The sequence below is a fragment of the Pelophylax lessonae genome (assembly GCF_965119305.1).
Source record: "Pelophylax lessonae genome assembly, chromosome: 4".
Lineage (NCBI taxonomy): Eukaryota > Metazoa > Chordata > Amphibia > Anura > Ranidae > Pelophylax > Pelophylax lessonae.
Window position 1 is genome coordinate 583,581,894 of NC_138771.1, and position 25,650 is coordinate 583,607,543.

The 25,650-nt window shown below is 47.2% G+C and overlaps 1 protein-coding gene across 1 annotated transcript; it reads right to left on the reverse strand.

Moving 5' to 3' along the window:
* Positions 1 to 394: 394 nt before the first annotated feature.
* DNAJB1 (DnaJ heat shock protein family (Hsp40) member B1) lies at positions 395 to 25,294 on the reverse strand. The gene is made up of 4 exons (XM_082252798.1): positions 25,153 to 25,294; positions 22,036 to 22,292; positions 11,915 to 12,492; positions 395 to 698 (listed from the first exon to the last, which is right to left on the reverse strand). Exons 2-4 carry the CDS (start codon positions 22,244 to 22,246, stop codon positions 468 to 470), a joined length of 1,020 nt encoding a protein of 339 aa, XP_082108924.1. The 5' UTR covers positions 22,247 to 22,292; positions 25,153 to 25,294; the 3' UTR covers positions 395 to 467.
* Positions 25,295 to 25,650: the final 356 nt, after the last annotated feature.

A 25,650-nucleotide genomic window follows, 5' to 3' on the forward strand; every position in this document is an offset into this window, starting at 1 on the left:
TCTATTTCTAAGGCCGGCCATACATTATACATTTTTCCTTTAGATTTACCAAAACCATATAATAATAGGAGGTCAAATCTAAACTCATCTTTGTGTATGCAATCAGGCAGGCCCTTGCACTACATAGTTGAAGGTAAAGAAAATTGAAAAGGACAATTGTACAACGTATGGCCAGCCTAAGGCTGTTGGGAGAACAGAAGAGGGGGACCTGTAATAAAAATGCTCAGAAAAACCCTTAGGACTTCTAGTGCAGATTCATTCCTCCATTTCATTAAGTGTGGGGAAGGGAGAGCAAGAGATTAGGAGGAAAAAAAAAAAATGTACATCATAGTGTATAATACGGTTCACTGCAAGTCCTTGAAATGAGAGCTGCCCCCTTCTTTTTCCAGCTGAATTGGTAATGAAGGCGTTTGTTGCACTCTTCAGTACCGCTTTGGTCTATGGTACGTTGGAGAGTTTTGCGGACATTACGCGGGTAGAACCCTCTCTAGTGTCTCGCGAGCAGCAGTGGAAAGGCGATCAGGAAAGCGGATGTCAAACTCTACGATCAGATCGCCTCGCTGATCTGGTGCTTTTGGCAGTGGAAGTCCTTCTCCGTGAATTCTGCGTTTGGTCCCCGGGGTGAGAATGTCCCTGATGACAAGAGGAATAGTGCGTCCGTCCAATGTGGGGGCATTAACGGAGCAGCCGCAGAGAGCCTGAAGAGAACACAGAGAATTTTCATAAGATATAAAAAGATGGGACAACAACAAATATAAAGGCTTAAATACAAAATCAATGATGAATGACAGTATGCTAATCCCTTGGTATACCAAGTAGTGCTTCCATCAGAGGTTTATTAAAAAAAAAAATAAATAAATAAAAAGTAATTTATCCAACTCAGATGGGATAAATTGGATTTTCGTAAAATCCTTTTCTCTAAGGTTCACTGATGGACACAGCTCCATGTCTTCTAGACCCTTGGGCTTATGCTGCTCTCGCTTCAGGAGTAGGACTAGATCGCCAGTCCCAGAGGGTTTACCATAACTTCCTGCTATAGGACTTCAGTTTGTAACACACAGTGTCAGAAGAATACATAACTCACCCCAACAGAGGGGCGGGTGCTGTGTGCGTCAGTGAACCTCAGAGAAAAGAATCCAGTTTTCGCTTTCCCTTATTGACGGACACAGCTCCAGGTCTTCTAGACCCCTGGGATGTCCCAAAGCAGTATCAACATGGGGGGGGACACAGCATTACATATAATTCCCAACAAGGCTAAACATAGCCAACCAGGAACAACTGGAGCTCACCACCAGGAAAAAAAAAAAAAAAAAAATACACCCTCAAGCAATGTTCCCTCTAATTTTTTACTGGGCTGAGCAAATAAAAAAATTTCTGAGCGCAGTGCTCCCCAACCTTTTTATCGCCGCGGACCGGTCAACGTTTGATCATTTTTCTGTGGCCCCCAATCAATGCAGAGTGCCCACAGCATTGCCCCCAATCAATGCAGAGTGCCCACAGCATTGCCCCCAATCAATGCAGAGTGCCATAGCATTGCCCCCAATCAATGCAGAGTACTACAGCATTGCCCCCAATCAATGTAGAGATGCCAGCGTGCCCCTTTTCAATGTAGAGGTGCCAGTGTGCCCCCTTTCAATGTAGAGATGCCAGTGTGCCACCTTTCAATGTAGAGATGCCAGTGTGCCACCTTTCAATGTAGAGATGCCAGTGTGCCCCCTTTCAATGTAGAGATGCCAGCGTGCCACCTTTCAATGTAGAGATGCCAGCGTGCCACCTTTCAATGTAGAGATGCCAGCGTGCCCCCTTTCAATGTAGAGATGCCAGTGTGCCCCCTTTCAATGTAGAGATGCCAGTGTGCCCCCTTTCAATGTAGAGATGCCAGTGTGCCACCTTTCAATGTAGAGATGCCAGTGTGCCCCCTTTCAATGTAGAGATGCCAGTGTGCCCCCTTTCAATGTAGAGACTCTTCAGTCCCGAGTCTAGTAATGGTTCTGCCATTTTTTCAGTTTTTAATTAATGCAGAGTGCCCACAGCATTGTCCCCAAATCAATGTAGAGATGCCAGTGTTCCCCCCCCCCCGTGCACTTACCTCATGGTCACGGGCGGCAGCTTCTCTTCAGTTCATTCCCCGGCTTCCTGCCTCTCCTCAGTCCTCCTGACTCCCCGAGTCCCGGCGCCTCTTCCTCGGCCAATGGCATGAAGTTGGCCTTTCGGCCAATCAGGAAGCGGGAGGACCCGCTCCCTGATTGGCCAGGAGGAGGATCCGTGTGACAATAGCGAATTTTCATTCGCTATTGTCACACAATGGGCGTGCTCTCGCGGCGCACGCTCTGCTACACGGCCGCCACGTCTGCGGCTGCGCGGTTTGAATAGGTGCTTGCGCGGGACCTTCATTCACACTGCGCGCCCGCGCATGCGCGCAGGCTAAAGGGAACACTGCCCTCAAGATGCAAAAGCCTATGCAACTGCAGCCTGCAAAACTTGTGGCCAAAAGCAGCATCCGAAGATGCAAGTACATCCACCTTATAAAATGTTGTGAATGTGTATAGACGATCACGCAGCCGCCTTGCACACCTGAATCACTGATGCCTGATGACGGAAGGCACAGGAGGCACTAAGTGCCCTCGTAGAATGCGCCTTGACAGGGAAAGGAGGAACATTGACCCTTAATTGAATAGGCATGCACCACTGTCTGTCTGATCCATCTGGAAATGGTCACAGCAGATGCGGCCTGCCCCTTACGAAGTCAATCCGTAAGAACAAAGAATCGGATTTCAGAATCAACTCAGTCACCGCCAGGTACACCCAAATTGCCCTGACTACAACCAAGGAATGTAGAGCAATTTCTTTAGGATGTTTTGGCTTAGGACAGAAGAAGGACGGCAACACAATATTTTCATTCAAATGAAACCCCGAGACAACCTTAAGAAGGAACGCCTGACAGGGTCATAACACCAGGTAAGGTGACCAACAGAAAAAACACAGCCAACTCCGGAACCCTACACGCAGAAATAATAGCAACCAAAAAGGCCACCTTCTGCGAAAGTGAGCAAATGAAGTTCACAAATGTTTTCAAAAGGAGGCTTTTGAAGTAACGTCAGTACAAAATTGAGATCCCACCGGAGGAGCCAGATGGCGAACTCCGTGCCCAAAAAGTGTGAACCAAGGATTTGCCACCAATGGCCTTGGAAAAATATGGGCAAAGCAGAAATCTGGCGCTTGATGGTGCCCAGAGCCAAACGTTGATCTATACCTAGTTGTAGAAACTCCAACAGGCGAGACACGGAAAAGGAACAGGGAGAAACCCCTCGAGACTCACACCAAATAATGTATGCCTAAAGCCCCGTACACACGTACGGATCGTCGTCATACAAACGTTCGTCTTTTCTCCCCGGGATGTCGGTGTCTGTTGAAAAGTGCAAAGACAGCACAAGGACAGCACAAGAATTTTGTCCGCAGACTTCAGCTGACTGCAGAAGTGATGTCATGTAATGGTTAACTTTCCCTGTGTTTTTTATTTTCTGAGCATGCCCAGTCTTGCAAATCTGCGGTCTGTCGGCTGATTTCTGTACTGACAGGCGAACAATCGTCCGTTCTGGTGTCCGCAGACAAAAATTTTCATGTTTGCAAGAAAGACTCTTGTCCGCAGAATGTGCGCAGACAGCTGTCGGAGGCACCATACTAACACGCGTACAATCGGCAGATCTTTCGTCCGCCGACGTTTGTATGACGACGATCGGTACGTGTGTACGGGGCTTTACACACTCTATGATAAACGTTCCTGGAAGTAGATTTCCTAGCTTTTAACAGCGTAGGAATCACCAACTCCGACAGTTTACAGCCCCCTCCTCCTGCACAGACGATCATCTGATGAGCGGCGGCTCACCCCCCCCCCCGCCCCATTGCTAGAAAGCGCCCTGCCCCCACCCCAGGAACAGTGGTCAGACCACCCAAACAGCACCAGCGTATGTGGAGGTAGGTTGGGGGGCAGGTGAGGATGCCTGCGGGATGGAGGGGAACCCCGGGGTCCGACTGTCCCAAGGAGGGGCCCACGTCCACCCCAAAACCTTCCGGGGGGGGGGTGGGGAACTGGTCCAGACAGAACCCCCTCTGCATTGAAATGGGGGGCTTTTGGCCAGGAGGAACGATGTGATTCGGGCCAATACCCGGTCGTATGCGACCTCGCAAAGGGTTTAACTCGCAGGCCAGCCCCCATCCAGTGGGGCTAGGTCGTGGCTAACCTAGCACGGAGCTGAGGTCTGCGCACGCTTGCTGACCAGACTGGGGTGGTGATCTGGATCTAGATTATCAAGCCCGTCACCCAGTCCGGCAGCTGATTGTAGATCTCACAGGAAAAAAGAAAACATTTTGCCAGGACCAAAGATCCCAGCAAGGAACTAGGTCCTTACTCCAGAAAAAAGAGTGGCTATAGCAGAGAGAGGGAGTATACCCCCTGGGACTGCCCATGGGTGTAGCCAGAATTCTTTTCTGCCTAGTGTCCTACTCCTGTAGGAGGCAGTATAACCCAATGTTTTTGAATACCTGGAGCTGTGTCAGTCAATGAACGAAAGAAAAATGTAATAGTTTGTACCACATCAGTCCTTAGATGTGTTGGCCACATTTACTTTTTTTAGGCCAAGTACATTTACCACACATACAGAAACATGGGATCCCTTGAACCCACCGGCGCCCGGGAGTAGATGAGAGCACACGACATGGCCATCCACCTGGACTGGATCACTGCTGTGGGGCTTATATATCTACATGATTTTTTATTCTTCTTACCTTGTGAGTTTTATTACTTAAATTAAAATTGATGTACAAATTGCTGCACTTAGGCCCCTTTCACACTAATGAGTTTTTCAAGCGCTTTTGCGTATATATAAAAAAGCATGCATGAAAAGCTCAAGAAAAATGCCACTCTTTAACATCAACAAATGCTTTCACAAGGGAGCAGTGCGCTTTCGTTACCGTGAAAAAAAAATCCTGCTTGCAGCCTCTTTGGAGCATGCTTGGGGAGCTTAGCAGGAAAAAGCTTGACTACACTTATGGGCAGTTCCAAGGGGTATACACCCACTCTCAGCTATTGGCATTCAGTTTTGTTACAAGCAGTGTCAGAAGAAAGCCAACTCCACAGAGGGGCGAGTGCTGTGTCCGTCAATGAACATCAGAGAAATGGATTCTACGGTAAGTCAAAAATCCCATTTTCTCTTTCGTTCATTGACGGACACAACTCCCGATTCTTCTTAACCATTGGGATGTCCCAAAGCAGTGTTAAACATGCAGGGTGGGAAAAACCTCAAAATTCCCAAGGCTAACCATAGCCAATCGGGTAACAGAGCTCTACCATAAACAACTGGAGCTCACCTGAAAAGCAATACACCTTCTAAGAGGACCAGGTCTTCTAAACAGCAGCCTGCAAAACCTTGCAGCAAAAAGAAGCATCCGCTGATGCCAACACATCCACTTTATAAAAACGTTGTAAAAAAGTGTGCATGGACAACCAGATGGAAATGGTCGCAGAGGAAGCGGACAACCGTTTGCGAGGTACGTCCGTGAGCACAATAGAGAGTCTGACTTCCTAAAAGGCTTCGTAGCTGCCAAGTACACCCTAATTGCCCAGACCACATCCAAGGCATGCAAGGCAATTTCCTTCGGATGTTTAGGCCTGGGACACAGGGAAGGCAACACAATGTCATCAGTAAAATGAAAGTCAGAGACCACCTTGGGAAGGAATGACATACAGGAGCAAAGCACCACCTTAACCTTGTGAATCACCATAAGGTGACAGGATAACGCTGCCGGTTCCGACACTCTGCGCACAGAGGTGAAAGCCACAAAAAAAAAAAAAAAAAAAAAAGAAAAAAAAAAAAAAGGCCACCTTCTGGGACAGCGAAAGCAGGAAAAGCTCCCGTAAACTTTCAGAGGGAGGCTTCAGTAGAGCTTAAAGCACCAAATTAAGATCCCAGGGCGGCAACAGAGCCCGCACTAAAGGAACCAAATAATGTCAAACACCCTGAAGAAAGGTACGCACCAGGGAGTGTGTGGCCAAAAGGTCGTTGGGAAAAACAAACAAAAAAACAAAAAAAAAAAAAACGCCAGAGCCCATACCTGCCCTTGATAGTACTCAAGGCTAATTGCTGTTCAACCCCCCGTTGAAGGAAGGTTAAGATCCGATCCACCAAGAAGGAGCAAAGAGGCATCCCAAGAGACTCACACCACGCAATGTACATCTTCCAGGTACAACGGTAGATCTTCCTAGAAGTAGATTTCGCCGACTCAGACAAAACTCTATCCTTCAGCACCTGGCGTTCAACAGCCAAGCCGTCAAAGCCAGCGACTGTAAAGCAGGATGGAAGATTGGCCCTTGGGACAGCAGATCCTCCCTGAGAGGAAGTCCCCAAGAAGCATCGGGGACCAGCCGTACCTGATCGGCCTACCAAGACCGGCAAGGCCAGTCTGGAGCCACTAGAATGACCGGAATCCTGTCTGCCTCGATCCTGCACAGGAGTCATGGCAGGAGTTGGGAGAGGACTGGAACGAATCAGCAGCCCACTTTAGAATTCCGGCTACTTACTGAGCCACCAGGACACTTCTTGTGCCCCCTTGGTGATTCACCTCAGAGTCTGAGGAAGCAGAGGATACAGATGAAGGTGGGGGGGGGGGGGGGGGCGCTTCTTGCAGGGCCATATCAACTTTGGCTACTAGCGACTGCAGGGCTGCCATCATGACTGCAAGAGCAGACTAAGACCCAGAGGGACCCGCAGCTTCCAGGAGTGGATCGGGTGGTGAAACACGCTCCATAGGCTCCATGATCACAAAGGGTTAAACAGAACCGGGCTGCTCAATTGTTTTATTTTTTTGGGGGAAAAAAAAAAAAACGGGAGGCCCCTCTTCCCTGTGCACCGCTTGGGCACCACAAGAATCAGCGCACCCGCAGTGCTGTATACAATAGAGAAAGGATAGAATACCCCCAGAGACTCGCCACCCGAGCTGGAGAGGGCCAAAACGGTCTGCCACACTGCTGGAAAAAGGAAATGCTGACCTGACACTAGAGGCCCCCGCAGCCTCAGCATCAAACTACAGGAAAATGTCCGCCATTAAACTCTGCGGGGAAACCAAAAACATGGCCGCTGGTCTACACAAACATGGCCACCAAAGCCGGGAATACAGAATCCACAGCAAAATGGGGGCACCATGCGGGGCTGCACGGGACCCTGGACCCCACGGAAGCACAGAGACTCTAGGAGGGGACCCCCCCTGCAGCACTCCAGGTAAATGACACCTCCACCAGGGGGCCCGTATCGGTGACACCCACTACTTCTCCGGCCAAGCACCTTACAAGCCCTCTCAGCCAAAAAAACACCCATGCCCCCCCGAGGGGGCCAGGGGAGGGGATGGGTCAGATGAAGGCACCTACACAGGGGAAACCCTGCTAAGGAGAAGGGGGAACAGTATGAGGAAGGAAGGAGACAGGAGGGGCCTAAAATCTCCGGGGAGGGCCAGCAACCACCCCAACCATTCCGTAGGAAAGGAGGGGGGACACTACTCACCATACCACGGTCACCAGACGGGATCTACTCCCAGCAGTCCACCGCACCATCTTGGAATTGGGGTGCTGCGGCCTGAGGTACGCTGCGATTCTGATCGCGAGCAGGGCGGCGTTTCACTCGCCGGCCAGCCCCCCGTGCAGTGGGGCTATGTCACGCCCAACCTAGCGCGGAGCTAATAGTTGGGTCGCGCTCGCAGGCCAGACTGGAAAGGGAGAGGGAGCGAGGGGGGGGAAGCCCAATGGACTGAAGATTTGAAGCGGTGTCCGTCAGTGAACGAAAGAAAATTCCATTAAAAAAAAAAAATAATAATAATAAATTACAAAAATCGCCAGGAACAGAGATCTCAGCAAGGATCTAGGCAGAAAAAAAAACAGTGCTTATAGCCGAGAGTGGGTGTATACCCCCTGGGACAGTCAAGCTTTTTCCTGCCTAGTGTTCTACTCCTGTAGGGGGGCAGCATAACCCAATGGTTAAGAAGAATCAGGAGTTGTGTCCGTCAATGAACGAAAGAGAAATTTACAGGAATAAAACTAAATTTATCAGTTATTGGTCACTTGCTCCTATGATCCTTTTCTTCTCTATAGTGCTTTACAAATTAATGGTCTTATGTACAGCAACATTCCTGCCAGAAATCCAGTGTCCATTTGGCTTTCTGTACACTGAACTTAAATATGAAACCTTCCCAATTCTCTTCCAAGGACTACAGAACACCTCCCACCTAAGTTATGAAGAAGCAGGGTAGGGGTGTGTTCTGTAGTCCGATTCTGAAAACAACTTAGGCCCCTTTCACACTAGCCGCGATTTTGACTGGGCTTGAAGCAATGCCCATGTCTTTGGACTTCAAAACGCATTAATATCGGGCCAAAGTAGTGCAGGAACTACTTTGAAGTTGCTGCAACTTTAAGTTGCGCATATATGAATGGGTATCATTGGAAAACATGGCGAATGACATGTTGTGCAACTCTGATGTCCAAAGTTGCATGACAAGTTGCACAAGTGTGAAAGGAGCCTTAAGGTGAAAACGCTGCTCCTCCATAGCTACAAGACAGAGTGAGTTTTGTCACGCTAGGACAGGAAATGGGTTACTCGAAGGATCATCAGCTGACAAAAGTAAAAAAAGGATAACCAAGAAAAAGAACGCAGTCAACACCTATAAAGACTAATAAGCTTCAACATATTACATTTTAGTGCTTTAGTGTATATAAAGATTGTGTTATACACAGGCATGAACTTTGTAATGAAGGGGATCAGTATGTGTACTGAGGCTGCAGTGGCAGCTCTTCCAATGGGAAGGGCATTGAGCATTTACCCTGTGCCAGCATTTTTCATGAAAAAATTCCTCAGCAGAATTACCTCCACAATATGGCGGAGTTCAGTGGTGCGGGCAGCATCACTGATTAGTATTAAGCATTCTTTATAGGGAGTGCCCGTAAAAAAATAAATAAAAAAGGGACAATAGTGTCGGTTTAATTGAATTATCCCTATTGGTAATAAATGTTTAACAGTCATTGGCTGCATATAGGAGAGCAGTACCTCAGCAATACAAATAAAATTAAATAGATTGAGAATGACAGATCTATCTTCTTGACGATTGGCTCATTCATTATTGCAGTTTAGAGCATTAAGAGTTTTAGGAAATGCACTTTCAATTTCAGTTAATAAAGAAAAGCATTTCAAAGTACAGCAGAGAGGTTTATAAATGTGCATTGAAAACTGCTTGGTTTGAATCTCCAAGGCACGCAGAGTTCTCTGTACGGAAATAAGTATAGAAAACTGACGCAGGGCAGACTTCACACCGTGGCCTGTGATTTAGGAATGGTCAGTAAAAAGCAGGCTGCTTGGTGGAGCAGGTCCTGTTCATGGAGACATCAGGGGTCCCCAACCCTTGGGGCAAGCACCGTTGCCGGTCCGTGGCCTGCGGAGGACCAGCCACACAGCAGGAGGTGAGCGGCAATTGCAGTCCGTACATGGCTATCACAGCTCACAGGTCACCTCCCGCTAGGTCATCCTATCAGCAGGGGGTGGGAGGAGCTGCAGATCAGAACAGGGAGCTCCTCCTGCCCCCTGGAGAGGGCACACAGACTGATAGCAACCTCTGCCCTGCCAAAAGGTAGGAGTCCTGTGCAGGGGAGGCGGCTGTGATTGCTAGGGGCACTGTAATATAAAGGGGACTGCACTGTAACCATTACAGTGCAGTCATCTTTTACAAAGCAGTTACATTAATGTAAAGGAGACAGCACTGTAATGTAAAGGGGCACTGAGGACACTGGTGGACTGCTTTAAAGGGGGAATGGTGCTGTAAAGGGGGGATGTGGTGTGAACGGGGGCTAGGACAGACTCCGTGAATAACGCATTCCACACCCGCATCATTCATTCACAGAGTTCCGTGAATGAATGAACTACAAGTACCGACAACCTTTGCAGCTGGCAGCTTGCACTTCTCAATGAACTACCAGGGCGCTGTTGAGCGCTCTCTAGTAGTTCATGGATTCTTACCGTCATTGTGTAACTGCCTGCTCGTACGAGGTACGGACAGAATGCTACACTGACAGCCTGCAGGAGACCGAGATTGCACCCGCGATCTGCTTTACAGGCGGGGGTTATGATTATGTGACCGCCGTGATTGGCTGTTACATGATCGGAGCTTTCTATTAGGCCCCAGTAACTGCGCTGGGAGCCCATTCTCAGCACAGGTTCGTTTACTTTATGGTACGCAAATACATGGCCTCTCGGCATCAAGACCCACACGCCAAGAGGCTGCATATTTGCGTACTGTCTGTGGCAAGAGATTCAAAAGGCAAGAAAACCTTATATGTGTGCCTCTCTGATTTAGGTTCCATTTACACCGCAATGTGTGCATTGAGCGCAGGTAATACATGTGTGCTGACATGCTGCGTTGCGGTTCATTTTAACATGCACTTTTCTCCTCACCTCCTGGAACAAGCAAAGGCTCTACGGCATAGCAGAGAAGCCAAACTTGTGCTGGCCTGTTTTCCCTGGGCATTGATGCATGTTGCACTGACAAGCATTACTGTGCATTGTGCTGACTGAAGTAGGGCTTGCTTTACTGTTTTTCACAGCAAACCAGCGCACCAGTATGGCCTGCGCTACTTTGAAAAGGCAGGTGGAAGAGCTAGAAAAAGTTGAAGTCAGAAGGGCAGCATGGTTTTAATTCTCTTGGACAGGACTTTTTAATTTAAAAATGTCTGACAGGTTTGATTTAAAGTGGGGCAATCTCTGGACAGGGAACATCAGTGGGCGAGGGAGGCCATGAATGGGAAAAGTGACAGAGTCTCTTTTAAAGGACTAGAACAGGCATCACTAAATGGTAGACTGCGGGCCAAATGCGGACCGCATCACTCTCCCTTTCAGACTGCCACGGTCCCGTCATTTAGAAGCCTTTACTTCCCCCTGTCGTCACTCTGTAATCCTCACAGAGCTAACAGCGGGAGGCGGGACAGTTCTGATGGAGGGCGGAGCTGCCCTAGGTTAAGAAGCAGGTGATTTGCTGCTAGGATGAAGGACAGTCCTAGCAGCCAATCAGTATCTTTCAATGCCCACCTCCATCCAGACAGCGCAGCATGTCTCCCTCCGATCTTTCTGTGTAAGGTAGGACAGTGAGGGGGATGACGTTAATGACTGAAAGTGGGGGGGGGGAGGTGGCGGGAGCTGAGGACTGGAATGTGTGTGTGTGTGTGTGTGTGTGTGTGTGTGTGTGTGTGTGTGTGTGTGTGTGTGTGTGTGTGGGGGGGGGGGGCTGAGGACTGTAATGTGGGGGAGCCAAGGACTGGAATGTGAGGAAGCGGAGGACTGGAATGTGGAGGGGACTGAGGACAGTAATGTGGGGAATGGTGTAAATAGGGGCAAAGGACATTATTGTTAATGGGGGTTGATGTCAAGGAACTGTGAGAACACTACTGTGAAAGGAGTGGAGGGGGATGATGTAAAGGGGGAGCTGAGGACGCTCATCAAGAGGGGATCTTGATGTGAAGGGGGAGGGGACTGTGATGTGCAGTAGGGACTGAGGACGCTGATGTAAGAATGGGCTAAGATCTGTGCATGTGCATTAGGTGCACATGTCATCGGCTGCACTACCTGCAAGAAACACAGAAAAGTCCTTTACATAATTTTAAAAAAAATTGCACTACACCAAACCGCATGGTGCTGAAGCAACATGCCGTTTGGCGCACGTAAAAATGCGCAACGGTACCGACATGATATTCGGACCTCTGCTAGAAGAAAGTTTTACTGACCGGACCTTGGTGAATTGTAATTCAATACCCCTGTACTAGAAGGAAAATGCTTACAATGCCCCCTTCCTTTTAGGGTCCAGAAAGCATTAGTGTTGGAAGACTACTCACCTCTCTCAGGCTAATCTTGGCTGTGTACACCACATTGGAAGAATCTCTCTTGAACACTGAATGTGGTTTGTCTTTCAGCACAAACACAATATCTGCTGGGATGTTGGTATGGGTTTCATCACCCTCCTTGGGGAATGTGATCTTCGTTCCTTCCTTCCAGCCTTTCTTCACTTGAATGGTGAGGATTTTATCCTCATTGTGTACGCTTCTCCCATCGGGGCCCAGACGCTTGTGGGAAATCTTCATTTTCTTTGTGCAGCCGGTGAAAATTTCCTCAAGAGAAACTGGGAGCTCCCTGATTACTGGCGGGTCTTGTTTTCTGTTCATCGGCGGACCCCGGCCTGGAGCAGCTCTCGGGAAGCCACCTAGGTGACCAAAACCTCCCATACCTCCCATGCCAAACCCCGAGAAGGGATCCTCTGTCTCCATGTCTTCATCATTTCGTGCAAAGAAGTTGTCAAATGGGTTACGGCCTCCAAAAAACTCTGTGAACATGGCATGAGGATCTCCATGGAAGCTGTAACTGTAAGAAGGACCATTGGTACCGCATCCTCCACCACCCGGTGTTCCCTTTAGGCCTGGGAAAATAAAAACACACCCATTAATTAACTGGAGCTCAGGAATTTATGCACAAACATCCTAGCACAGTATCCCAAGTGTCCCGTTGTCTTCCTGAGATACTGGATCTATGACAGTTATACTATATACACACATTATAGATTTAGATTTCTAAGAGCAATAATTTGTACCTTTGCAACATAAGGGAATGTCACATTAAAGTAGATGATATTTTAAATGGCACTCTTTCACACACTCTGAGGACTTGCTTATATAGCAGCTAATATAGACATTAAAACTAGTGATCTACCGATATCGTATTTTCGTTGCAGATACCAATATTTTGGCCATTGAATATCGGTATCGGCAGATATTTTCGTACAATTAAAAATTTTTTTTTTTTTTTTTTTATACACTTGACAGGTACTGTTGCGGAGGGATCTGGGGAAGACCCCTCCTCTGCTCTTAAAAGCATTCAAAACAGCCAGGTTTGCCTGTTTTGAATGCTGTCATTTTTTTTAAACTGGCGCGAGTATCCGGAAGTGATGTCATGACATCACTTCCGGGTTTTTACATGGAGACCCGATCAGAGCCGAATGCAGCTTTGATCGGGTCTTCGGCGGTGTCCTGCCGAAGACAGCGGCCGTGAGGGCTGGCTGCCTGGTGTTGTGCCGAAACCAGGCACTCGGCTCTGATCGGAACTCCGCCTCAGTCTCTAGCCGTCTGCAATCCAGCTCCACTTTGAGTCCCTGGGGAAACCCGGGTCTCCCGGTGGGAACATCCCCTCCCGCTCCTTATGACAGCCGAGCGGCTTTTCAGCCGCATCGGTTGTAATTACAAGACAGCCAACTGTCAACTATGGACACTGGGACCGGGATGATGCGTCTAGCTGCAGACATCACTCCGGTACATGCACTTTCTGAAATAGCTGCAAAAATCGGTAACCTCAGGGGCCGATTCCAATATATCGGGGAAAGTGCATATCAGCTTTGCCGATAATCGGTCAATGCCTAATTAAAACATGAGCATCGTATGTTTCAGCCCCATGACCAATAAACCTTACAAACGCACTGGTCATAATGGGCCCAAGACTGCACAGAAGGACTCCTGGCTACCTCCCCTGAAGGCCACCCAGGCCAGAAAAAGAGGTAATCAAGCACCCTCAGTCCCACCAAAAAAAATTATAAATAATATTAGGAGAATGTGGCTCAAAAAAGGTCTGTCAGAGAGGAAGGAAAGATATTCCAGGGCACTTTCCTAGAATAAAACAAAATTCAAAATAACAAAATGGGGATGCTGTGCAAGTGCCTGCAGGACAGACAAGAACTGAGACCCACCTATGGTATGGACTTTTAAAACTCTGTGTTTGCGTTTCCTGTAGGAGGAGCCAATCTCTCTGATGTGGCTGCCCCAGAGGATGACTTGGGAAAACTGAACCTATGTAGCTATTTAAGTGCGAATACAAGGTCTTTGGTTACTCATTTTGGGAAATATTTGGCATTCAAGTAAAACGGTCATCTACAGCAGTCCACATTAAGGCCACCTCCACACTGCTCAGCGAGGAATCTGTCCGCTGATCCACGCTAAGCAGGCGCGTAGCAGAGTCAGTCCGCTCTCCTCTATAGGCAGTTCGATGTAAACAGACCATCTGTCTCCACACCTGATGGCCATCAGATCTGCTAGACGGATGAGGGAACGGATTCCCATCTGTCTGTTTTTAGCAGATGGGGATTGGATGTCTCTCCATAGAGGACAATGAAGTAGGGCTGCACGATATTGGGAAAAAAAGAACATTGCGATATTTCGTTTTCAACGATATATATCGCGATATTTCTCTGGGTGGAATGCAAAAGACGGATTAGACAGAGTCGGGACTCACAGTTGTGGTAGGAGGTAGAAGAACACAGCCCGACATGACATCTATCCCACACGTTCCCTCTGCCGCCCTGGAGCTAGTTCTCTTGACCGAGCGGTGAGCGCGGCACAGCGAACCAATCACGTGAGTAGCGGCACAGGGAAGCAATCAGTTGTGCAGGCACGCGTGATTGGTTAGCTGTGCAGCTGCTCACGGCGCGCTGCTCACCGATGAACGTGTGGGACGACTGCCAGAACTGCGAGTCCTCCTCCTCCCCCCGAGTCCCAACTTCTCCCTGCCTAATGGTAAATATCGGGTCTTCGGCAATGCGAATAGCGCCCACGCCCGCAGAACGATAGTCGATATCACATCGACTATCGTTCCCCCCTACAATGAAGGGTCCGTCTGAGAAACAGGTGGACCCGACCAGTCGGCTCATGTGAAAGGGGCCTAATCTGTATACAAACAGACACAGATATCGGTACACAGATTCAAGGAGTAAAAGTAGGCAAATTAAATTAGAATGCCCATTGACAGGCATTGGGGTAGTATTGATGGAATCAGTTTGGCCCTTCTTAGGACCCATTCACAGCAGAATCTGCACACAACAGCGTGTTTTTGACTGCATGTTTACATGCATTTGAAGCACGTTTAAATGCATTTTGCTGTGCATTTTTTTTTTTAGCTTGGCTTTCTTGGCTTAAAAGGGGCGCGGTGCAGTGTATTTGAAGCGCATTCCCTGCATTTGCGGTGCAGGAAAAAAATGCAGAAATCTCTACTTTTTTAACTGCGCTGAACTACACTGCAATGATGTGAACTATACCCCTAGGATTACCTCGATTTTGGGATGTCTATGTAGTTGGAGTGCAGTTCAAAATGCATCCAACTGCATTCATTGTGAAAGGGCCCTTAGATAATTTAGATTTCATTAAGGGCTCTTACCGAACGAAGCTGGATGCATTTTGAACTGCACTCCAACTACATAGACATCCCAAAATCAAGGTACTACTATTGGCATAGTTCACATCATTGCAATGCAGTTCAGCACAGTAAAAAAAAAAAAGGGGAAGAAGAAGTAGCGCATGCTGCATTTTTCTGTACCGGGAATGTGTTTCAAGCGCACCGCGCCTCTTTAAGCCAAGGATTTCAAGCCCAAAATGTAAAGAAAAATGCACTGCAAACGCAGTGCAGAATGCATTCAAGCGTTGCTTTAAATGCATGTAAACATACAGTCATAAACGATCGGTTATGTCCAGTTTCTGGTGTGAATGGGCCCCAACAGATGCAGTTGACCTCCTAATCTGCATTTGCTCAAGTGGGTTTTGCATTCTCATAGCCCATCAACACAGGCTCTTAGGCTAGGTTCACATCTGAGCAGGTGGGGGACTGTGTAAATTGTAGGCTTTCCTGTACCAAAAACACGCTGCTGTTAGACACAAGGACACCCCACACACACTGGAAACGTCAGCACGTCTCCCAGTGCTGGGGAACACATAGCACTATGCAGTTTGCCTGTGGTTAGAAAATAGTCAAGGACCTGTTCCCTGCGTTCCCCAAAGGTGCAGCAGCCCATTCAAATAAACAGGCTGCTGCACCCGCATAATCACGGTTGCATGGAAACTGACATAGTGTGAATCTAGCCTTAATGAAGCAGCACAAGTGTTAAACATGCTCTGATCTGCAAGCAAGGATACCAAAATCCAGGACAGGATGAGACATGTACAAGGAGATCTCAAAACAGGTTCTTCACCACACGTGGAAAATACTGGTGGGGACACACTCCTTAGAGAGCTATGTTGGCTCCTTCTGTACTATATCCAGACATGGATACATCTATAGGTCCTATGTGACACTGTAAAACACCAACAGCAAATAAGATGTCCAAAAAAATCCATCTACTTCACCCAATTTCATGAAGGCTAATCTTTAGCTCACTTAAAGCGGAAGTATACTCTGCCATTAAACTTTTACCTACAGGTAAGCCTATAATAAGGCTTACCTGTAGGTAAAATGAATATATCTCATAAACCTGCACGGTTTAGGAGATATTCGCCCTGCATGCAGCCGCTCGCAGCAGCGGCACATGCGCTCTGAAGGTCCAGCGGCAAGAAAACTCCCGAGCACATGTGCGGGAATGATGTCACTGCGGCTCCGGCCGATCACAGCGCCGGAGCCGCGGAACCCGGTAGAGACGTTGAGGAAACACGATGCATACTAGCTCATTATGCCTTTGTCTTGCAGTTTTTTTTTTCTCTCTTAATGTTGCGAGGATACAACCGCTTTAAAATTACTGGATGACAGAATCGCCTGCATAACATTTTCTGTTACCGATACCAGAAAGGACTTCCTTGTGGCATATGAAAGATGTAACCCAATTGACAGCAATGACCAAAAGTTCAGCTGAACTATTAACCACTTAAGCCCCGGAAGATTTTACCCCCTTCCTGACCAGGGGGTTTTTTGCGATTTTTTACTGCATGACTTTAACGGACAATTGCACGGTCGTGCGACGCTGTACCTAAACGAATTTCACGTCCTTTTTTTCCCCACAAACAGAGCTTTCTTTTGGTGGTATTTGATCATCTGTGCGATTTTTTGATCATGTGCTATAAACAAAAAAAGAGCGTAATTTTTGCAAAAATAACAATATTTTTCACTTTTTTTTTTATATGAAATCCCCCCCCCCCCCCCCCCCAAAAAAAATGTAAAAATCAAAATTTTTTAAAATTTTCGGCCAAATTGTTTTATGCTACCTATGTTTGGTTAAAAAAAAAAAAAAAAAAAAACAAAGGGAAAAATTTTTGTCATTTTTGGTGGGTTTTTTTTTTAACGAGTAATGGCGGCGATCTGCGATTTTTTTGCGGTACTGCGACATTGCGGCGGACAGATCGGACCCTTGACTGACATTTTTGACACTTTTGGGGGTACCAGTGACATTACTACAGTAATCAGTGCTATATATATGCACTGTTACTGCAAAAATGACACTGGCAGGGAAGGGGTTAACTGTATTGGACAGGGAGGAGTTAAGTGTGTCCTAGGGGCGTGCTTTTAACAGTAGTGGGACATGGCTATTGGTGTAAAAACAAAGATCAACGGTTCTACATAGTAGAACCGTCTAATCTTCATTTTTACACAGGGGAGAATGACAGGCGGCTTGTTTACATAAGCCGCTCTGCCTTTCTCCCGCTGTACCGACGATCGGCGAGTGACCGGCGGACATCGGGTCCGCCGGTCACACGCCCACACTCCTCCCTGAGCGAGCCGAGCTATTGGCTCCGATTCCAGTGACAGGCGAGTGACGTAGATCTACGTCACTCTGCCTGGCCGGGGCTGACTGCCGCAGTAAATATACTGTGCGCAGTCGGCAACCGGTTAAAGAGGTTGTAAACCCTCTCTTAGGACTTGTACCTATAGGTATTGTAAAAATCTCCTAAACTTGCACCGTTTTAGGAGATATTTACATTTCATGCAGCCAATGACGTCATCAGCGCATGCGTTCTGAAGGAACGCATGCGCCGTGAACAGTCAGTGCCTCAGTGATGTCATCGTGTCTCCGGCCAATCAGATGGCTGGAGGACGCAAACCAGGAAGCAGGACGGCTGAACATGTCGGCCGTGTCACTGGTGAGTGGGCGACACTGCGGGGGCTTCGTTCTAAGGTAAGTATTTCATAATGAGTCTGTTTTTTTTGTTGTTTTTACAACCTCTCTAAATGAGAAAACAGAATGCTGCACTCTTTGAGTAAGGCCAGCCATTGCTGGAACAGTTTTCTTTTCTGCAGGAAAGAAAGTCACTTGATCCCTCCCAAGGAACAATGGTGCTCTACTGGCAGGGGAAGCCGTCCCCATCAGGAGAACACAGTGATTTGTTGTTAGCCACTAGCAATAATCGCATGTAAAAGCCAACAGGCTGGTTGTACCAAAGTTGATTAAAACATGGTTCGAATCTCAGCCAGTTTGGCAAGATTCAAATATTCAAACAGTCTATGTACAGCTTAAAACTATAATTCCCTCTTTAGATAACACCAAGCCATATAAATCATAGTTTCCACATAAATACATTTTTTTTTTTCAATTTAACCTGCAAAGAAAATCTGCAGTGACTATTATTCATGGTTACTATAACCCAATAAAACAGGTTTATACTTGTCCAGTGGGAGGCACAATGCCATATAAAAGTATTGGAGATATGGGAATGCTGACACCACACCTTCATACAACTGTAGTCAGCGTTCTGCATTGATGCCATCAGTAATCACCTCTGCTAGGTGAGCTACAACTACCTCCTGTATATCATTAATGAAAGTCAACTCCTACACAGCAGGAAGACATGTTTTAATGCACACAAACATGTATCTAATATGGCTGCTTAGAACAACTTATCAGACCATTTCTATCATTGCAGTTCTAAGTTGCACTAAAATTAAGCATTTGGATTTTTATTGGCTGTTACAGTCAGACTATAAATCAGGTTTCCTGGAGCAATAAAAATTGCCCATTGAAGGTGATTGGATGTTTCGGCAACCACACTCATTTACCATCAGTGAGGAAGTGTTGGCAGGCTGTGTCTGCTGTTGCCTATACAACATGAAGCAGTCATGGGGTCAGAGGTCACCTAATGTCTGACAACTACTGCCCTGTCAACTATCTGAACTCACACACTGCACAAGTTGAACCATCAGTCACAGCAAGTAAATCCCATGTAAAAGACAAATACACAGTACATGGATCGTAAATAAATAACTTGGGACAGTATAACTGAAGAGACTATTGTACCAGCCAGCCCAACTCTAACAGGTTTCCATTAAAGCAGACAGGAGATCGGACAGGCAGACCTTTACATACAATGTATAGGCAAGACATTTTTTAATTTAAGATATATTAGAGTAGGGAAGAGTTAAAACCCCATTAAGGTCATTTGTTTGTCATCAGTGTCACACTAGGGAGATTTTTCCTTATTTCCTGGAGATACAATAGGATTATAAAATCTCAAAGTGAAGGAAATTCTCCTCTGACAGTTGTCATCAAAACATTTCTCCTCACCTGTTAGGGCCCGATCACACTGCCCGTATACTAAACGCATTGCCAATTTACAGCTGAAGAAAGAAAGTGGTAGAATGCAGGTTTCAGTGCATCAGTGTTTCCTTTCTTTTAAACGATAAAGTGGAGTGCCACACGCTTTTTTTGTTTATTAACCGGTTGCCGACCGCCGCAAGTACATATACTGCGGCGGTCAGCCCCAGCCAGGCAAAGTGACGTACCGGTACGTCACTAGCCTGTAAGCCAATAGGGGGCAAGGGCGCTCCCGCCTCGGCTCGTTCACAGACACCTCCGTGCGTGTGACCGTTGGACCCGATGTCCGCCAGTCACTCGCGATCGTCCACTGTGAAGGGAGAAAGGCAGGCAGCTAATGTAAACAAAGCCGCCTGTCATTCTTCCCTGTGTAAAAGCACAGATCATAAGGTCCTGCTATGTAGGACCGTTGATCTGTGCTGTTACATGTAAAGCCACATCCCATTACAGTTAGAAACACGCCCCTAGGGACACACTTAACCCCTCCTTCCTCAATAAAGTTAACCCCTTCCCTGCCAGTGTCATTTTTACAGTAACAGTGCATATTTATAGCACTGATTACTGTAGTAATGTCACTGGTAACCCCAAAAGTGTCAAAAATGTCAGTCAAGGGTCCGATCTGTCCGCCACAATCCCGAAAAAAAAAAAAAACAATAAAAAAAAAAGTGTAGCTGCTGACTCTTAAACACACACTCACCTGTCCCACGATCCAGCGATGCGGCCGCCCGAAGCCTCGCTCCTCTCCCTCTCCTCTTGGTGGCACCGGCATCTCTAGTATGGACGCCCATCTGAGACAGCCTGCGGCTTCACAGCCAGGTGCGAGATGCGCTGTGCGCCGTGAATGGCCGGGCAATCTTCTGGGACCTGTGACGCGACCCAGAAGATTGCAGGGAGAGGGAGAGGAGAACTTACACTTGAGTCACCTAGGCGGCCAGAGCGGAAGTGGAAGTAGGAGCGGGTACCTGTCAAAACTAGGTAACCCCCAAAAAAAATGACTGCCAAATGTGGCATGTCAGGGGGTCAGGAGTATTCCACTTTTGGGTGGAACTCCGCTTTACAATGCACAAATTGACACTTTGGGGTTGATTTACTAAAACAAGAGAGCGAGAAAAAACGCGAGACGGAAGAGAGAAAAACGAGAACGAGAGAATCTGGTGCAGCTCTGCATCGAAACAACCAGCTTGCAGGGTTTTTCGTCAAAGTTTAATGCAGTTGTAATGTCAGAAGTTTTTTTTGCATTAACATGCAAAACCTTGTGTGTGCAGCACCCCCCCCCCCCATGCCTTCTCTGTCCAGAGGGAGGGGCTCCGTGTCTGAATAGACACAGGAGGCGGTGGCTCGGCTTGGGTGTCCCCATAGCAAGCTACTTGCTGTGGGGGCACTGAACAGGAGGGAGGGGCCAGGAGCACAGAAGAGGGACCCAAAAAGAGGAGGATCTGGGCTTCTCTGTGCAAATCTGCTGCACAGAGCAGGTAATTACTTGTTTGTTATAGGAAAAAAAGACGAGACTTGACAATCACTTTAATTGACCAAGCTGAAGTTAGAAGCTGATTGGCTACCATGCACAGCAGCCCCAGATTTTGCACTCCAGTTTTAGTAAATCAACCTCTTCATATCTCTACACATCAGTACAGGGCATTGTGCTGCTGGGCAATGAAATGTGGTGACTACCTGTGCACTGCAGTAAAATGCACCTCTAGGCTACATTGCAGTGCAGACAGGCCTGGTCAGTTGTTGACTATCTGAATGTTGCTCCTCCCACTTGAGATGGAACATGTGATTGGTACCAGAAAGCTGAAGAAAGGAATGGGGTAATCTCCCTCTTACTTCATTAAGGCTCCATTCACATCTGAGCGGATCGTATTCAGGCGTTATTTGCAGGTGTTTGGAGGCAGGCATAGACATCTAACAAAAATGCTTGTAATCTGCCAAAAAAGAAGCTCATGTACTTTTTTGAGCTTCAGGTGTTTCGCTTTAAAAGACAAAATGCTCATATGTGAACAGGGGCCATTGAAATGAATGGCATTTTGCTTGTTGGGCGTTTTGAGACTTCAGAGATGAGCGTTTTACGAGCTGAAAAATACTCAGTTGTGAACAGGGCCTAACATAATTTTAGTTGGACACCAAGCCCTGGTTCACGCCAGTGCGGCTTTGAAATTGCGCAACTTCAGCATGATTTCGAAGGCGCAGATTAGTGCGATTTGGACCTTCGATATCATTGTGGCTTGCAACTTCATTTAACAGAAGTCAATTCAAGTCTCAATGAAATCACAAAAAAGTAGTGCAGGAACCTTTTTCTGAGTCACAGCGATTTGAGCAGTGACAATAGGGGGCAACTTGTCATGAGATTTTGAACTGTCAAATCACGTGACAAATTTCACCAGTGTGAACCAGGGCTAAAGCAGCGGACGTGATTGGTAGAGTGAAGTCCCAGCAATGACTGAACTCGGCTTTCCATTTCTGGTTCCATACAAATACTGGGACCTGATCCAGCCTGCAGCTCCATGTTGTCAGACGGATTAGGCTCTTGGTAACGGTTCCAAATGTCATCTGCAAACTGTACCTCCTCCTCCTCTCACCTCCTACAAGTATAATCTTTCTGTACACATTATACACAAGGGTGACCTCACTTACCTTCCTCCCCATATTTGTCAAATACCTCCCTCTTTTTCGGATCACTGAGTACGTCATAAGCCTCTGCGATCTCCTTGAATCGCTCCTCGGCTCCGGGGTCTTTATTCTTATCGGGGTGAAACTTCAGAGCTTGTTTTCTGTACGCCTTCTTTATATCCTCCTCTGAAGCCCCCTTTGACAGTCCAAGGATCTTGTAGTAATCCTTACCCATGCTGGTGGGAGGGGTTTACAGGTAAATGTATACAATGCACGGACAACTGTGAATAAACAAAACGTAAATAAATCAACATATCCAGCAGAATTTGAAATCCATTTTATATATGCATGTAATCTGAATATTAAAGCAGAATGATAAATAAACTGTGAGCTCTGGAGGGTGCCATTGTATCATTCATCAACCCACAGTACCCAAACCCCAGGGGGGCACATCCGAATAGTTAAAGAGGTTGTAAACCCATTAAACTTTTTTTTTTTTTTTGCTGCAACCTGAAAGAGAAACCCATAATGAGCTAGTATGCATCGCATACTAGCTCATTATGAAATACTTACCGAAGAACGAGCCCCCGCCGTGCCGCCCGCTTACGTGTATGACGACATGTCGCCCGTCTTCCGGGATCGCGGCATCCGGCCATCTGATTGGCCGGAGCCGCGGTGACGTCACGCACGCGGGAGCTGACGGTCACGGCACGGGGCTCTGAAGAAACGGCACCAGCGGCCGTTCCTTCAGAGCGCATGCGCCAGTGACGTCACTGGCTGCATGTAAGGTAAATATCTCCTAAACGGTACATGTTTAGGAGATATTTACAGTACCTATAGGTAAGCCTTATCATAGGCTTACCTATAGGTACAAGTGTCAGAGGAGGGTTTACTTCCTCTTTAAAAGGAAATTTACACCAAACTGGACTTTCAGTTAAAAGCAACTAAATAAATCAAAATTAATGCGGAGTTCCACTCATTTTCTTCCCTTGCTCTTAATACAATCCCCATCCTCCAGTTGATTTTAAATGGAAACTATTTTATTTAAATGGAAACTATTTTTTTATTTCATTTTTTTTTCTAAATACCTGTAATTCCTGATTTTGTGGAGCACTTTCTGCTCCGGCCGCCTAGGCGATTACATCATTAGCCGCTTCCCATGGACACCTGGAATATTGGCGTCATGTATCCCAGGAGTCACCTAATACTGAAATCTCATGCTATTCCCTGACCGGAAATGATGCGAACGGGAGGAGTTACTATGGCAACATGTCAGGAGGAAGTAGTGCCGTGTGGTGCTATTACCGTGTAGGCGCGTGATCAGGAGGTGCATTCTGGGTAGCCAGCTGCACCTAATCCCGGAAAGAGATACAGGAGGGCTTCAGATGCCCACAGTGGAGATGGACCCTGCCAGCTTCTGATATCCAGGTACTTTTATTCAATTTAAACATAAATAAAAATGACTACATTTATAACACGATCTAAGGATTATAAAGTGGACCAAGTTAGAGTAGAGTCTTATTTGTGGACTGGAACTCTGCTTTAAAGGCTACATGTACACGGGACGTTGTAAAAAGTTATTTGAATGCTGGAATTTGAAGGACGTTTAAAACGTCCGTTGTGTCGCGTTTGCAGCCGCGTTTAGCGGGCGTTTGCGTTCAGATCCGTTTTTAGAGATCATTCCCCTTTAAAATGGAAAAACGCAAGCGCTAAACGCGGGTGATCGCGTTCGGTCGCGATTGAAACGCCGGTAAACACACGTTCTGAACATCCTGAACGCAAATAATTGCTTTCCAAAAAACGTCCCTGAACTCAACTGCCTCTAAATGACTGTAAACGGCTCAGTGTACATGGACAGATAAGATAACATAGAGGAGGGTTCAGGGGCTTCTGAAAAAAAACGCCCAACTGCTCAAAAACGGTCGTTTACAAGTAGCAGTGTACATGAAGCCTAAAGGTGTGCCCAGTCTTCCAGGTGGTCTTCTTAGAAAGCAGATGCATCCTGAGTAGATAAGCTTTTCCCTGCTGGCCGCCATGTTATAGACAAGGACCCTGCTGTGTTCAAGCTGTGGTCTCCAATGATCCCACCCTGTATTAAACATTAAAAATAAGTGCCTATACTGTGTAAAATCCAGTAATACACGGTCTCACCCTGCTCTGCATGTGCTCAGTTCTCTATTTTTAGGCACTGTTCCAAAAATGTAGAGGCTGATCTGCTCACAGCCTAAAGATTAACTGCTGCTCAGGGGCTCTGGGCTTCAGCAAAATGGCAGCCTCCAGCAAGACCATCAGAACTGGACCACGGAGCAATGGAGGAAGGTGGCCTGGGCTGATCTTTTACATCATGTGGATGGCCGGGGGGGGGGGGGGGTGTGCCTCACTTACCCGGGGAAGAGATGGCACCAGGATGCAGTATGGGAAGAAGGAGCTGGGCAATGGTCTGCTGGGAACCCTTCTGTCCGGCCATTCATATGGATGTTTCATTGGCACGTACCACCTACCTAAACATTGTTGCTGACCAAGTACACCCCTTCATGGAAATGGTATTCCCTAATGGCAATGGCCTCTTTTAGCAGGATAATGCACCCTGCAAAAATGGTTTGAGGAACACAAAGAGTTTGAGGTGTTGACTTGGCCTCCATATTCTCCAGATCTCAATCCAATTAAACATCTGTGGGATACGCTGGAAAAAATAACCCATGAAGGCTGCAACTCACAGCTTGCAGGATTTAAAGGATCTGCTACCGACAGCCTGGTGTCAGATGCCACAGTGTACCCTCACAGGGGTAGTGGCATCCATTCCATGCCGGGTAAGGCCTGTTCTGGCAGCAAGGGGGGGGATCTACTCAATATTAATGGGGTGGTCATCAAGGTATGGCTGATCGTTGTATGTTTTATATACACACACATTAAAATACATAACAATATATAAATACATTCACATATACATATATAAATGTATTTATATACACACACACAGCTACTTGTATATTGGTGAAGGGATCCCTCCTGTAGGCCCCACATTTCTATACACAGTCCATCTATCTGCCCCCCTCCCCCAATAAATAATAATAATAAGGGTCTGTGTTGGGCTCAGTTATGTCGCCTCCCCTCCCCCCGTACACCCCTGTCAGCTCTTACCTGCGTTCACCGATCGTAGTCACCTCTATACTCCAGCCCAACCCCAGCCCGTCTCTTCTATACACTCAGCTCCACCTCCAGAACCTTCCAGATCTTTCTTCCGCACTCCAGAAGCTGTGTGAGCTGGCTGTGCCTCCCGGCCAATCGAAGCCCTCGGTTTGCAGGCGTAGACCAACCGAAAACAAGCACTAGATGAGGCCAATCAGCTCACAGCGCTCCCTGACCCAGCGTGTGTGTTTCAGAACGTGTATGACACGCCTCCACCGGTGGTTTATTGGCTAGTTCGAGAGAACTGTCAAAGCCTAGGCCAATGAAGCTTAGAAAGCGGGTAGGTGTGTATTTTGGAACGCCTGTCGTCCATATTGGATGAGGGCAGCGTGCCAGTGATTTGCATTGGAGAGCACATGTACGGAAGCCTGGGTATCGTTTGCACCCTGTGCAATGCATATAAGCAGCAGGGAGTGGAGGAAACCACTGTCCTGCAATCACCAAGGGCAG

Excerpts from the sequence above, each read along its gene's own strand:
- DNAJB1 (XM_082252798.1), bottom strand. The coding sequence starts at position 22,246 with ATGGGTAAGGATTACTACAAGATCCTTGGACTGTCAAAGGGGGCTTCA. Across the intron at positions 12,493-22,035 it reads TGACAAATATGGGGAGGAAG|GCCTAAAGGGAACACCGGGT; the intron begins GTAAGTGAGGTC and ends TTATTTTCCCAG. Across the intron at positions 699-11,914 it reads CCAAGATTAGCCTGAGAGAG|GCTCTCTGCGGCTGCTCCGT; the intron begins GTGAGTAGTCTT and ends TGTTCTCTTCAG.